The sequence below is a fragment of the Sesamum indicum genome, linkage group LG6, assembly GCF_000512975.1.
Source record: "Sesamum indicum cultivar Zhongzhi No. 13 linkage group LG6, S_indicum_v1.0, whole genome shotgun sequence".
Lineage (NCBI taxonomy): Eukaryota > Viridiplantae > Streptophyta > Magnoliopsida > Lamiales > Pedaliaceae > Sesamum > Sesamum indicum.
Genome location: NC_026150.1, coordinates 17,927,122 through 17,943,692, shown reverse-complemented (window position 1 = coordinate 17,943,692; position 16,571 = coordinate 17,927,122). Strand labels below are relative to the sequence as shown.

Genomic DNA, 16,571 nt, shown 5'->3' with positions numbered 1-16,571 from the left:
TCATGGTTTTTTATTGCATTTTTTTTATCAAACAAATAGGTTTAGATGAATAGCACGTCTGGATTGATAAATTTGAATAAGGGGTTTCAAATTACTCTATTTAAAACAACAAAAAAGAAATTTATCAACATTCAACAAAACATAGCTCGAATTAGAATTAAAGGATTTTAAATTCTTTAGTTATCCAAATACATTCAATTAGGTTTATATTGCATCCTCGTATTTGTTTTCTGCTGTAGGAAACACGAGGGTTGATTTGTGATGAAATTTGTTCTTGAATATAAATGCCATAAGTGAAGATACAATAAAGTTTAACCATGATAAAAAGAAAATGATACACTTTGATTAAGTGCAAAAACTAATTTTTTTGAAAGAACTTGCACACTTTGATACTCAAAAATTACATAAGAAGCCAAATTGATGAACTTAATTATACAGTACACATTTTAAAGATTTTCTATACAAAACCTGAAACCTCTTGTGGGCTAGTAAAGCATAAATGCCTAGAGAGCACGGCGTCTGGAGAAGTTGGAAGAAGCTGTTTTTATCTCCTCTGGAAGTTGAATGTCCTGATGGAGTAGCCAAAGATGAAAGTGAAAAGAACAACGAATCCGAGGAGTATGGCTGCAACTACTCCAAGCATGTCGCGTCTGAACCCAAAGTAACTTCTCAAGAAGTCTTGCACTGTCTCTCCGGAGTCCATCACATCTTGAATATCTCCAAATTGTGTAATAATGAAGCCGTACAAGCTGTAAGCGACGGGGGTTACCCAGTAGTACCATCTCCACCACACAGGTATCCTCTGTCATTCACATTTGTTTACACAAGTTATTTTGATGAATTTCATGAGTTGTATACTAAAATTAATGCAAGAAATGATGATGTCTGCAGAACTTACTGGTCGTGGGACGATGAATCCTGAGAACAGATTCCAGATTGCATAGAAGAAAGAAGAGATAATGGCTGCAACGTTGTGGTTAGGAGTGACGGCTACAGTCATCATGCCGTAGAGGACAAAGTACAGTAATGAGAAGAACATGAAGTATATGAACCAGAAGAATTTTTCAGCTGTCCAGTCGAATCCCATCATTGAGTAGACAATGAGACTGTATATGACGGATTGTAGGAAGACATAAGGAATCTCAATGAAAAACTGCAAGAGAAAAAACCTTGTTGTTAAGTAACTCTGAACTTCAAATGTTGAAAATTTCACACATGTTTGGGTGCTTATTAGTCTGTAACCACTCACTTGTGAGAAAGCATATGGTAAAGCTGAATACATTCCAGCTGCTTTTTCTCTGTAAAAGACTGTTCGTTCAATGGCCACCACAGGCTGAACTGTCGAACCATATTGAAACCCCAAAAAGTTGATGGCAGCATACATAGAACCCATGGCGTTGAAGAGATCTTGCTGAGTTTTCCTGCAGTTAATAACGCCCAAGAAAATTAGCACAGAGCTAAATCAGAGTATTTCGATGTATGAGAAGTTTCTTAGCTTTTCTAGTGTACTTACCATTTAGAGCCGAGATCCCAGAACATAGTCCCAAATATAAGGGCTATGAAGGTTGTGAACACAAATCTTACGGCTGAATAAGGAGGATTCCTCCAGTACGACCAGTGTTGTTTCCACAGGCAAGCAATGCATTGGGTGAGGAAAGATTGTGAATATTTAGTTGGGAAATATAGGTCTTTTGTGCCCGGGCGGGGAACGCTTAATTCCTTGATTAGGGCTTTGTTCCTCCTGCAAATTTTTTTACATAATCAAGATTATTAGCATATTGTGGAATGAGTATACTTGGTCCCAGAAGATTACTTTTATGATCATGGAATTCAACTTACGTGTACAATTCTGAGTTCCTGTAGTGCTCGGTAAAGTCGACCCCCAAGAGTAGCTCTTGTGCAGAGGTAGTGACTTCCAACATCCACGTAGCTGGATTGTGACCGTCTTTAATCTTTGGTACTCCTTCAATTCCTTCAAAGTACTTGATCAGATGAGTTGAGTGTCTTCCCAATGGTCCAACATATATTTCTTGTCCTCCCCGTTTCATCAAAAACAGCTGCAAATTCATGTTATGTTAGTAACACGTATGGTGCAAAGAGGAAATATGTATATCCGCTTTAAAATTTTCATATATATACCTCATCAAACGCTTCAAATATGTCAATGCTAGGTTGATGGATTGTGCACACTACAGTTCTTCCCGTGTTCACGGTGTTCCTGACAGTTCTCATCACGATCGCAGCAGCTCTTGCATCAAGCCCTGAAGTTGGCTCATCCATGAAAATAATTGAAGGGTTAGCTACAAGTTCAACAGCAATTGTAAGCCTTTTTCGCTGCTCTGTAGAGAGACCATTGACCCCTGGCAACCCAACTAGCGCTCCGCTCAAAGGGGTAAGTTCTACAAGTTCCATTACCTCGTCAATGAACATCTGTAAGCAGAAGAGGGAAGTTAATATTACTCATGAAGTCTCAGTATGAGATTCGAGAAAAGAAACTGTAAAATGATTTTTGAATTACAAACCTTTCTAGTTTCTGCTTCAACTTCTCGTGGCAACCTCAACCAAGCTGAGTAAACAAGGGACTCATAAACAGTAACATTTGGAGAATGGATGTCGTTCTGCTCACAATATCCGGAAATCCTAGCAAATGTTGCCTGGTTCTTTGGATACCCTGAGATTGTGATATTTCCCTCAATATATCCCCCCGTCTTTCTTCCAGCTAACACATCCATCAAAGTTGTTTTACCAGCTCCACTAACTCCCATCAATGCTGTAAGAACGCCAGGCCTAAAAGCTCCACTTATACCCTTCAAGAGTTCCAATTTATCTTCAGTGACACCTTGAGCTTTCATTTCCTGTCAGTCAAAATAGTCGTTAAGCGATTGATTGATCTCAGGCATGCTCTTAATTGCTATATCTACAACATTTTAACTTGGACAAACCTCTGGCATGTCAACAGAATATCTGATGTCTTCAAACGTGATGGAATGTGGTTCAAATGGAAGAATCATTCCTCTCTTTCGGTTCTCGTCGACTTCAATGGCATCTGTTCTAGCAGATGAGGATCCAGAGGAGATGCTTCTCCTTCTACTCGCGCCCTGAGCTGAAACTCGGCCAACAGAACCCCCCCTCTGCGTATCATCTTCAGTTTCTTTTGGTAATACAGCTTGAGGCTTCTCAAAAGCTGTAGCATTTTTTAACATTGTTAAATGCTGAATGTAGTTGTACTATATAGACAAGAGAATAGACAGAAAAATTACATTTTATTGCTACTATTAATATAAATTTTGTGTCTAAAACTTTTATGAAGAAGAATAATTTCATGAATGGTCCTTAATATGTGTAACACAACGTTATTAGCTTGCTATATCTTTATCCTAGTCTAGAGAGAACTTGAGAGTTGTCAGAGTAGAAAAACTCACGGTTGAGGAATGTAAGACAGAGAAGGTAGAGGATGTTGAATAGCCATACGAACCCAAAGCACGCCCCCACTCCTAGCCAATACCAGTATGCTTGAGGAAAGAACCCTCTAGACTGCATTACAAGGACTCCCAACTTGGTCCCATTCACAACCTACAAATTGAAAAAAGAAAAAATTAAAATCATGATGATATTGTATCTCAGATGTAAAACATGCAAACAATCTGAAACCAAGATTGATGCATTGACTTACTTTACTCCAACTGTGTCCTGTGAATTCGTTAACAAGAATTGCATTCTGAGCATACATTAGAGGTGAGGACCAGTAGCCCCACAACCACCATTTCTTTACATCCTCTGCATTACCAGTTGGAAAATGAATTGAGAAACCGCACACCATCTTTAGTGTAAGTGTGAGATAGATATAAACATTTTATCATACCTCGGGACAGGACAAAGCCACCTAGTGCAAAAAGCAGGAGCAATGCAAATAAGCCAAATGTATTTGCAACAATCATGTTCCTGCCAGCTGCTCCAATAAATCTGAACAATGCTGATGCTGACTGGTGAACTAATAAAAGCAGCAGATACTGCTTCATTAACCTGCAATGAAGTTTCTAGATCAGTAATTTATATTTGAAAAAGCAACAAAAAGGTTGTCTGAGGCGGTGATTTGTAATGTGTACCTTCCTACATTAGGATCAAACCCGATCACATAGTAAGTGAGAAATGTCCATATAGCAACTTCAATGAAGGTAATCGGTATTTTCAGGATCCAAGAGGGAATAGCATATGCCCATGCAGGAAAAAAGTACATATCCCTTTGTTTGTAGAAGACTGGAAGCTTGTAAATTGTCATTGCAAGCTCTGACATTCCATTGAACATGACCATAATGACAGAGAAAAATAGAGCACCAACGTATATCCCTCCATCTGTTATATCATCTTTATCCATCTTAACCCGAATGAAGAGTGTCATGGCAATAAATGACATCACAATAAGCTGAAAGCAAACATCAGAAAAATGCTGTCAGTAATTTTCTAGTGGATGAACTTGCAGGATTGAAGCTGACAAAAACTTGCCTGGAAGAGCTTAAAGAAATAGACAAATGAGTTTCTCTTCATCAACAAGAGTTCTCTGTCTGTGCAGGCTTTCAGGAGTTCTTTCTTTCCAAGACCATACTTTTGTGTCGTCAAAGCGGCAGGATGGCTTTTGGTCTTATCATATGGAACTGCAAGCTCATCCCCGATTCTCCGGCCAACAACATATGATTGGAATGCCTCTGCAAATTCGCTGACCGAAATGAAGCGGTAAGGCTCATCTCTACGTGCCCAGTATTGTTTCTGATCTTTCTTCGAAGTTACCTGCATATAGTTTAATTTCTCATTAGAGCCAACAAAATTAAGTCCACACAATGAAGGAGTTTCTAGCTTATTGTGTCTTTTGCTTACTTCTTGCAAGAAATCAGCCACTCCTTTTCTTTCTGGGCATTTGAAACCCATGGACTCAAAGAAGCCAAGTACGCTTTCTCTAGGACCCTGATAAACAATCTGGCCATCAGCCAAGAGCACTATGTCATCGAACAGATCGTAGGTCTCGGGTGCTGGCTGGAGCAGTGAGATAAAAGCAGTTCCCTTCATAATGTGGACATATTGTCGAAGCATATTGACAATTTGGTACGTCGTGGAACTATCCAGCCCGGTTGATATCTCATCCATGAAAAGTGCCTTAGCTGGTCCAACAATCATTTCTCCTGTGATTTTTCACACATAAAAAGTTCAGCATCCGTACAAATCCATTGAACAAGCTCTTATGTCATGTTAGTGTATATTTTAGTTTGTTTACCGGTTGTGACACGCTTTTTCTGCCCTCCAGAAATTCCCCTTATCATTTCATCTCCAACCAAAGTATCAGCACAAACGTCGAGTCCTAGAACCTTAATAATGTAATCCGTGACAACATTTGCTGCGTCTCCTTCGGTGGCTGCTGCCTATATTGTTTGAAACAGCAAGATTACTCCTTTATACCTCAGAACAAGACTGATTTGTGTAGATAGATTCGAGAACTGTTTTGTACATGTAAATTTTATCACGATTGCCTCTATCTTTTCATACAAAAACTGTTAATTTTAGACTAGTAAAAAACTGCAATTTCACTCTGTATAATGAAATTGACTGTTGATAAGACCTGAAAATGGTGAACTCGTGCTGGAAATTAATCAAATTTTAATTGAGTTCGACAATTTCCTTTTTAATATACTAAGTTGTTGACCGACTCTGATGTTCACATTTCCCCCCTTGGTCTGTTAAATTCAGTTGTTTGTTTCTAAAGTTCCATCGTAGTAAATCTTGTAACTTAGCAATCAGACATGCACCACATATCACAATAATTGCAAGAAACGTAACAAACAAACAAGATTTGTCACTTTCTGTTCTTTTACCTTCATTATTCTTTAAAATTTTGTTTTGATAAGAGACTTGTCACTTTCTTGAAACCAAGACTTCTAAATATGTTGCTTATTTAAGTCCCATTATCTCTTAAGCAGACAGACTACAGGACATTAATATTAAAATGCAGAAACTGACTGCCTCAATGACGTCAGTCTCAGGCAAGAAAAGTAAGCTTTGCATCCAGGAGTAAAAATATTTTAGGTAAATTACAATAAGTTTTTTTGAGATTTTTTATAATCATAAATATTTTTTTATTATTTAAAAAATTATAAATATACTTCTAAAGTAAACCATCGTTTTAAAAAAAATCTCCACGTGACAACCTATTGTAGGATTATTTTTTACACAATCGTTAATTTTAAAATAATACTCATAATTTTTTAGACAATAAAAAATATTTATAAGTATGACAAATTTTGAGAGGAGCCATTGTAATTTACTTAAATATTTAATAATATTCTCTTTTACCTTCATGTAGATATCAACATCAGGATCTGGTTTGATATTCGCTGCTTTCTCTCTCCTTGACAATTCTGCCAGCATCTCTGATCAAATCAAATTTCACCACCGAAACTGTCAGTAAACTAAAATAAACAATCCACAATTTCAACTCTAGAATTTTCAAAGGGAATAAAAATATATTTAGTGAGTGTACGAACCGTAGCGGGATCCAACCCCCTGGCATCTTGCAGAAAATGCCAAGGTTTCTCTGACAGTCATTTCTCCAATATGCAGATCATGCTGGCTGATGTATGCTGCAGTTCTTTGGGGTACAAATTCTTCCATTCCATGTCCGTTATAAGTCACCCTTCCTGAAACCTGGTGAAAAAATATATATATATATTCAGCTTTCGTCATGAGTTAGAATCTGTTTACTGTTTTACTGGACTTAGAGGGGAAGATATGGTCGTTTATGAAGTAGTTAGAAGTTATTGTATTTACTTTGAGAGCTGGATCAAGCTTTCCAGCCAAAGCCAACAGAAGGGTCGTCTTTCCTGAACTCGGAGGACCTAGAAGCAAGGTCATCCGGCAGGGTTTGATGATTCCACTGACATCCTTAAGAATGGTGAAAGGCCTCTTTCTGCTTGGAAGTATATGGAGAGAATTTAAAACTCCCTGGAAAGAAAGGCAAGTATGAAGTAGATTCAGGTTCCCTTTTCAGCAAGATTACAGAAAACACGACAGATATTGTGTGTGTGTGTGTGTGTGTGTTACCTCTATCATGTTGATGTTGAAGTTGATAAAAGTAGGAAGAGCCCTGCTTGCACTGTAGGCTTCTGCATCGATATTCAGATGCTCATACCTCACTTCAATTGTTGGCATATCAATCCCCACCCTAGAGAACAAAAAATTAATAAGCATTTACATCAGACGGAATCAACAGGAATCTTGATGATGAACTCTGAATTTCGGGGGGAAAAGAAAAAGTCAACGGAAAATTAATACCTGTCAATTCTGTTCCTGAGTTTTAACAAGAACTTCTCATTGTCTTCTTCCACAGTATTCACCAGTCTCTCCACCAAATTCCTCTTGTCCTCGAACCCAAGATTCTCAACCTCTACCTCGTTCGCGCCTTTTGATCCGAACAGAAGCCCTTTCCTGAGACGATCGAAAGTGGGCAACTTTTCCAGGGCGGCCCATTTCAGGGCCTCCTCATCGTCCTCTTCCCGCGACGACCGCGAGAAGACTTCAATCCCTGTATTTCTCCATATGTTTGAGCTGTTTGCCCTGAAACTTGAGCTCCGTTTGCTGGTTGCTCTCAAGCTACTACTAGCTTTATACAGGTCGCCAGCGTCCATTTTCTAACCTTTCCAGCAGCAATACTGCTGAAGTGTGTGCCCTTTCTCCTGGTTTTTTCTTTATATCGCGCCAGGTAGTGCAGGTTGAAACGCTGGAAAGATCCCTACTCCCTGCCGGGGTCAGAGATGATCCAACGATGTGTTCTGTAAACCTGCTTTCTTGTGTCTTGCAATATAAAAAGAACGTCAATGTTAATGCAGTTGGTTTGTGAAGATTAATGTATAAGGCTTATATAGGTGTGCATGTTCGAGTCCAGGCGGCTTTGAATTTTCAAATTATTGGGTTTTGTCCATTGGAAACTCGAAATCAATAAAGAGATCTCGCGGAAGTCGGGGCATGCCACCTTCTTTGACCCTTCATGACTTAAAATATATAGAAATCGCAAACGAAAGAATATTTAAAATTTTTTGTTATTTTCTCATGGGAAAGTTTCCGCACGCCATCCTCAAACTTTTGAAGAAATTTTAAATTCGCCCTCAAGATTTCAGATTTTAGGGGAAACATTCATGATTATGTTTTTCTTTCGTGAGGAGTGTTGACTAAATTTATTTAAAATATCTTAAAGGCTCGTATTTTCTTTGAGATGTATTTAGAGCTTAAAATGTAATTTTATTTTAAAATAAAAGATTAAATTATTTGGATAAAATGAGATTTTATATCAAGTTTACAATTTACTAATTAGAAAATTTAAATTTGTAATGAGTGATGAGTTCAAAAAATGCACGGGTTCAATGAATATAGACAATCGTTCGAGGTTTGGGACGAAATGAATGCAAATCCTGAAGGGAGACCTGCAAAAAAGACTTTAGCACTCCAACATCCAAGTTAGTATTGGATTTGAGATGGAATAAAGTCAAAAAATAATTAAATATAATTGAAATCGAGATATGGTGAATAAAGTCAATGAAAAGTATAAGAACACTTGATAATGTGTTTGTGGAGTCCTTAGATAATGTTCAGAAAATGTTTAAAAAGTGTTTAGAGAGTGAGAGACATGATTTATAGAGTAAAAGAAGTGTGGGAAACGTAAGTGGGACGTCCAGAAAGTGAGAAAGGTGTCAGAACGGTCTTAGAAAGTGCCTTTAGTATATAAGAGTAAACCTATATTTATAGGGGGGTGCCCTCTTCTGAAAAAGTTGATAAAAACAGTTTGGATAAGCCATAATTTGTTCTTGTCTTTTATTAATCTTGTTGTTGAATACTTATCTTCAAGTTTGGGAGACCCTTTATCAGCGAGGACTTCTAACCACTAAGACTTCCTAGCCACCCAAGAGTCCAAGGCTTTAGAGAGTCCTCCCTCATCTGCAAGGAATCGCAGCCGTAAGAAAATCCTAACTTACTAGGCTGATGTGGTTCCAAAGTGGTTGCTTAAGCTATCTATATGCCACGGTGGAGTGTGGGCTGCCACACGGGCCTTTTTAAGCCGAATGTTTTCTTGGGCTTTAATCATGGTCAGAATAGGGGATGTCTTGAGCCTCCTCCCTTTGTCAATTTGTTTTTTTTGGGGGACGCCCCCCAAAGTTGTCTATCAAGTGTTCTTAGGCCTCTCATGACTTGGGTCTCGTAAGATGTTACAAGCCTCCCGTTTCTTTCTTTTTTTGGATTGCTTAGGCCTCTTTGGGCGAGCTTATTTTTATGCACATCGCTAGCCCCCCCCCCCCCTAATAAGTGGAGATTTCGACATTTATTAGAGTAGACGTCTTTAGAGGTTAGTCCAAGAAGGAACACATTTTTTTTTTCAAATTCCTACAAAGAATGTTAGTAGCATAAACATGCATAGAAAAAGAAAAACTTACTTCGTGCATGTACGGAGCAGGGCTCTTTATGAAGGTGCCTCCATGGAGAGGGACTTAACAGGTGCCTTTTGTGCATATGCCTGGTGTAGGGCTTTATTTTACTGTAAGAGACTGTTAAACAACAAAAAAAAAAGAATATATATATATACACTACGATAGGGTAAGTAAATTAAGGGTAAGTAATTTAAACACATTTTAAATATGTGATAAGTTAGAAATTATATATTTTCTTTTTTTGTATTCAGTCGAAAGTCCTCCTTACAATGATTTGAAAATCTGCATTATCCATATTATTTCACATATACATTATACACATTAAGTGTATTTAAAAAATAGATAAGATAAATAATATAATTCTTATATATACAACGTGATATATATTAAAAATAAAATAGGTGGTGCAACAAAAATTGCTAGAGCAAATTCAATTCGTGTTTATACTACACAAAACATTAAATAAGGAGGTGTAAATATTTCTAGCCCTCAATTAATTGTCTACATGTAGACATCATAGAGCACACTCTTCACATGGTCAATTTAATAAATATATAAAAACATAAAAATATAGTTTCTTTCAATTTTTCTTTATATTATTTTTAAATATATTAATAATTCTAAATCAATTAATATATTATCATTACAATATCCAATACGCAATACATTACTTCAGTTGCCCTGAGGTAATGTCGCAATTACGAATACCTCTTTGTTGTTTGAAAAAATTAATATCCCTTGATGTTTAATGAAATTACATAATTCCTGGATGGAGGCATGAAAATCATCAATTTTATCCTAGGTGTGTTGTTTTCTTTAAAAAAAAACTAAAAAAATATTAAAAAAATTGGATAAGGTGGATGAAAATTTTAGATAAATTTTAAAAAAAAATCCACTTAGATCGTAAAAATTAAAAAAAATAAAAATAAGTAAATTTATAATTCGTATTTCACAAGAACATTTTGGTCAGTTCACTACAAAAAATAAATAAACAAAGTAAAAGATACTAATGGATTGAACTAGTTATTAAACGACTGTTAAAATTAGAAGAATATTAATAATTTTCCCCAAAAAAAAAAGTATCTATAATTATATCAAACTTTAAAAAAAATTATTATAATTTACTCTAAAAACAAATTAAATACTCAAACTCTTAACCTCAATTTTGTACCATAGAAAATTCTTGCCCGAATCTAATTTAGTCGAACTAATCAAATGACATCAATATAATATACTTACTCTGTAATTAATCACTTTCAATCTATCTTCCTCCTTGAACAACCGTCGAATGATTGGCCGGCGGGCCCCAGTTCTCCACGTGATTGACTACATGCACTTGATTTTCCTTTTTTTTTTTTTTTTTTGGTTGTTTTTACGTTAGCGTGTGGGGTGGTGAGGGTGCGGTAAGGCATGTATATTAATTATGCCACATATACCCTCCGTTCTAATTCTCGCCTATATTGAACTAATTATATGATCCGTGACTTCAACCAATTTGCCTTTTCTGAATCAACAACCCTTCCTCATACGCCACCTTTTTCATCCACCCACATATTCACACATAAATCACAATTCACACTTCGGACTTGTCATTCTAAATCGAGCACTATATCAATTCCATCGTTAAAAAAAATATAAAAAAAATTGATGAGATTCGAATTTTATTAATATATATTAAATCATATAAACGTGAAAGCGGTAAGACTATTTAAAAGGATAAAACATAAACTATTTAATTACTTAATGAATGAAAACACAGTTGAATAGAAGAAGCCATTATTTATATGTCATAAGAGAGTGAAGATGAGAAGCAACTTGTCGGGTCGGGTCGTTCCCATCCTATCAAATAAAAAAAATAACAAAGAAGCCACAAGATCCACGTATTATTTGTCGGGTTGGATCGTTCCCATCCAACCCGGAGTTGAGACCCAAAATATCAACCGTTGATCTTTTAATAAGTATTCTCTGAGATACCACCATGTGGACCTATTGTGTACAAACGCTTGCATCTAGAAATACTGTTGTTCTAAATCGTTTATGGTGCGTTGCATTCATTACTTAATCGACCACATTAAGCATTCTAGATTATTTTCGATCCACGTTATACTAACTTAAGCATCAGAGGATATTAGTTGGGGACTTCCCAACTAGTCTAACGATTTTCTATGTTCTGAGGATCCACATTTCCAAGTGATTTAGAATTCATTCGACACTGTCTTCAGTAGACACAGTGTACGACCTGACCTCACCTGAACAACTTGGATCATGCACAATTGCCAGCTTTGCAAGATCTTCCAGAAGAGTATTAAATGGTGTGAACTGAAATATAAATATGTTGTTTGAATTTTTATAAAATCAACCCCTACCTTATTTATTGCCCAATCTAGTTTGAACTTGGAAGATGCTTTACACATGTTGCGAGGTGTTGTCAATTTGTGGATTTAATGCAGAATGAAGGAATTCTCAATATATTTCATCAAATATTGTTGATTTTGTATCAATTCAATTTGAGAATTTATTTTCTAAAAAAATAAAAATGGTGAATTATTATTTATTAAATAAAATTGATTATAATCATCAGTACCAAATATTTATATCTAACAACAGCTGACAACTATGATAATCATCAATATTATATAATTATATTTAATTCATACATACTATTAAAATATAATAACATCCCACACGTTGATAGGATTTGTACCCATCTCAATTTCTCCCGTTGAACTAGATATTTTCGGCACATTTTGACCTTTATTATTATTATTATTATTATTATCATCATTATTATTGCATTTCAATATTCTACATTTTCTTGTTCAAAATAGAATTATATTATTTTTTATGTTTTACATCTTTTCAAACGAAATAAAATTATAATTTAATATTAAAAAAAATACAACCAGAATAATATGAATTTAACTCGTCCGACCCCTGCATAAAAAAAACAAAAAAAAAACTTACACCATAGATAACAAAACTCACCGGTTCTTTTCCCCGAACTTCGTCTTTTATTTATTCTTTTAGATAAAATACGTCGAGCTTCAATAAAATTTGATTCAATTATAAATATTTTATCCTTGTTCGACAAAAAATCAAATATCCCAAAAAATTGAATATTTGATGAATTTAGTATTGTCATAATGGGTTAAATAATTATCTGGTTAGTCATTAAATGCTATTTCTTTTTTGGGGTAGAAAAATATTGAATAAAAATTAATCTAAATTGGAAGCAGTAGAAAAGCATTGGTGAATGGAAGAGAGATTAGAGGTACAGCTGTAGGAGAGCAGGTGACCTTTTTTTCTGGAAGCACTGACTTCCCCACTCGTGTGTTTCTCACCCTTTTCCAAGTTTCTTTGTGATGCGATGGGATTGGATGCAGGAGAGAAGCTGTATTACGTTTGTGCTTAAATCAGCACCAACAGTTTATACAATAAAAGTTGGGGTTAAATACACACTTTACCCTCTTCAATTATATCATCCTTCATCTCTTTAAACTAATAAATATAATATTATTCTTAATATATTTTAATATTATATTATTATTAATTTCTTTTTTTATTCAAAAAATTAATTAGTAAATTATTTACATTACGAGTGGAGTAATTAATTGATATATAGTAAATACATAATAAATAGCACATCATAACAATTTATAAATACGTTTGAAAAGAAATTGACAATATATATGTGTGTGTGTGTGTGTGTTTAACCAAAATTTTAACACTTTTAGGGATAAAAAGATTAAAGAATGTATTTTGTCATATTTTATAGAGAGAGTTCATTCAAAAAATAGATATGTAATTATTGATTTTTATCTATAAAAATTAAACAGTTAATAACTTAATTTTATTACCAACTTATTAAAAAATTTTGTGTTAAAGTTTTTTGTGTATTTATTGTACTCACTCATGATATATTTAGAATATGTAAAATAGTTTAATTTGAAAAATAAATACACAAAAAAAGACGTTATGTTAAGTATGAATGAGTACAATAATACACAAAAAAACTTTCATGCAAAATTTTATTTTTTGTCTGGATATTATATTTGTCGTATATCTATTATATATATATATATATATTAACTTATTACTCCACTTTTAATTTATATTCTTCACTTATTAAAAATTATTTTTAGTTAGAAAATAATTTTGTGATGGTTTAAAGTAATATATTGAAAATAATATAATTACTAGGGGATAAATATTACATCAAAATAATTCACGGCAGCAAAGTGTATGTAGCCCTGAAAATTACTATAAATTGCAATGGGCTATTATGAAATTTATTACAATCAGAAATATCCACTTTAGTAATTAAACAATTAAAAATTCCTCCATTAGATTACTGGGATATTTGGTAAACGACAGCTAATTCTAGAGGATATATGTAAATTTTAATCAATGATAGAATATTTTTAATTAGGAAAAATGTAATTTACCTTCTCATGGTATGAGATTTGAGCAGACATACCCCTTTGAAAAATAAAATAGCAAGTTACCCCTTATGTTAGAAAATAAAACAAATTACCCCTTATGTAAACCATTGATGCAGGGGAGGGGGTTAATTTGCTTTGAAACACATGGGGTCATTTGCTAAAAAAAAAAATTCACATGGGGTATTTGCTTATTTCACACATTATAAGGGGTAAATTGCATTTAACACTTTGTAATTATGATAAATTTTATAGGATCTATTATAATTTATCTTAAAAATTATATAATTTTATTAAATCCAAAATCATATTCCAACAATTAAATTTATTTGTCTAACTTAGGCTGTAATATTTTAAGTCCTGAGCAGTAGATCTAATCATTCTTTGAAGAACAAAGGAGTTTCGCGAAGGTTCTTTAGTACTTACCAAAGTCGTGGGATTTATGATATTTATACATCATTAATCCCATCAATTATGTCTTGGTCAAGTAATAAAATTCAGCCATCATAATCAAAGGTTTCGAGTTTCACGATATGTGTTCATTTTATAATAGTTTATAATTTTTTTCGTCCGTTTGGATGTATTTATTGATTCAATATTTGAGAATTTAATTTAAAAATTATTGATATATTAGATTAGTCTTACAATTTAAATATATTTAATGATGTAAGAATCACATCTTATTAAAAAAAATACATGATTAATTGCAATAAAACCCTCGTTAAATTCAGAATTTACCCTTCCCCTTTTCCCTCGTGATTATTTTACTTTATGCTCTCTTTCTAATTTGTTGACTGGAAATATTTTGTTGACCGAAAATGATGTCCAGGGTGGCGATGGGTTGAATGGAAGTGTTCAAAGCAGCGGTTAAAATTACCAAAAGACCCCTCCATACAATGTTTGAATGTCAATCCTGCACTTCTCGCACTCACCCACACACATAAATACTTGCAAGATATATTCTTGTGTATAAATTACTCATCTGTCCACGACTTCTTCTTATTGTTTGAGAAATTATTTTTTATAAGGGGTATTTGTAATTATAGAGGGGTTATTCATAATTTTTTTAAATAATGCGGGAGTATTTGTAATCATGACAAACTTCAGGAGAACTCGATGTAATTTACCTAAAAAAAATTAATAATTCCCTCCACCCCACAACAAAAGCATTTAATTTCTTCCCTATTTAATCCAAAATTAAAAAAAAAATATATATATATATATATATTGTCAATATTTCTATTAATTAACGTTGAGATACCTTTTTAAATTATCTTAGTTCTTGTCATTATTATCACCATTATTGGAGTCTTTGGGTTATCTGATTTGTCCTTAAAAAAATTATATGACGAAATTTATAGTGCATTATTAGAAAAGGGCATACGTTTGCTTCCTTTATTTATTTATTTTTATTTTTTGGCTGCTTTCCATTTGTAATCTGTTACTAATAGGAACCAATCTTAATATAAATTTCATTCAAACTAACCCTTATCTCACCCATACTTAAAATATATCAATCAGCACAACTTCTCTGAACGATTCACTATTATTGTATTTATGATATGTTAGTCTGTTTAAATTATTCCTCTTTTATATAACAAATCAATTTGATGTATTTTGCTGTTATCATGTGATAAGTTAGTTTATTTAGATTATAACTCTTTTATATAATAAATAAATTTAAAGTATTTGATGTGGGGCTATGATCGGAAGGTTGTAAACGTATTGAAATGTCCTCACTCATCTACTAATTATGAAATAAGTCGAGATTCCGGTCCATCTTTGGGTTGTGTCGACCCGATCCCGGTCCTGGACTCGACCGAGCTCAAAACCCAAATATGTATCGACTTATGCTGACCATTTAATTCTTTCTGAATCTATTGTCCACGTGCAATTATACAGCTTATAGATATATAAATACGCGCCAAAATCTTCGTCACCGACTCAACTCTTATGACTTTGTATATTTAACTTGCACGACCGCACTGATCAATTGGGCATTCGAAAGCTACAACAAGGCCTTTCAGATGTAGTTTTTACAATTTTTTACCATGCTTGGACAATCACTCATTGATATAAACTAAATTTGATCATCTTTTTGTGCACAAATGTAACCTAAGCAAACATAACAACCTCAAATACACAACGGCAGTTATCATATAAATAATATGGATTTGATCGAAATTACTGTCACAATATTGATTTTAACCCGTAGTGGCCCTTCAAAAAATCAGGGGAAGATCCTCATGAATGGGAAATGCAAAATTGGCGCAGTAAATTTTGGACTAGTGACATAACCGAGCAACCTTGTCAAACTAAACTTTGATAAATTCAGTTGCCAGCGAGCGACAGTCGTTCCAAACAAGATAAAGAAATCACAATCACTTTGACGGTAGAATTAAGGTACTGTTAAGATAAGAAAAATCTATATTATAGAAACCTTTCTTGACTTCTCTTCCAAGAAAATTGAAGGGAAAAAGGATATTATTACAGTTGGTCTAAGAAAACTTGCATATGAGAATGTCTTCGCAAAGACTCTTGACTCTTTTGTCGTGCTACCATTTTTCTATTCGTTTTTGTTGCAATTAGACTAATCCAAATACCTAAAAATCAATTACATCATAATACGTGTCGGAATTTTTTGGTAATTATCCACACATAAAGCTTAGAT

The 16,571-nt window shown here is 34.1% G+C and overlaps 1 protein-coding gene across 1 annotated transcript; it reads right to left on the bottom strand.

The window, feature by feature from the left end:
- LOC105164858 (pleiotropic drug resistance protein 1) lies at positions 295-7,887 on the bottom strand. The gene is made up of 20 exons (XM_011083661.2): positions 7,318-7,887; positions 7,087-7,207; positions 6,814-6,987; positions 6,531-6,690; positions 6,340-6,416; positions 5,267-5,411; positions 4,873-5,174; positions 4,504-4,785; positions 4,107-4,423; positions 3,863-4,023; positions 3,674-3,777; positions 3,423-3,573; positions 2,943-3,184; positions 2,523-2,855; positions 2,140-2,430; positions 1,840-2,057; positions 1,514-1,741; positions 1,250-1,421; positions 899-1,153; positions 295-802 (listed from the first exon to the last, which is right to left on the bottom strand). Exons 1-20 carry the CDS (start codon positions 7,668-7,670, stop codon positions 545-547), a joined length of 4,344 nt encoding a protein of 1,447 aa, XP_011081963.1. The 5' UTR covers positions 7,671-7,887; the 3' UTR covers positions 295-544.

Bases quoted from the DNA above. Each gene is read 5' to 3' on its own strand.
- LOC105164858 (XM_011083661.2), bottom strand. From the start codon at position 7,670: ATGGACGCTGGCGACCTGTATAAAGCTAGTAGTAGCTTGAGAGCAACC. The intron at 3,185-3,422 runs GTGAGTTTTTCT...AAAATGCTACAG, and splicing joins CTGTCTTACATTCCTCAACC to CTTTTGAGAAGCCTCAAGCT. The intron at 2,058-2,139 runs GTATATATATGA...ATGAATTTGCAG, and splicing joins TATTTGAAGCGTTTGATGAG to CTGTTTTTGATGAAACGGGG.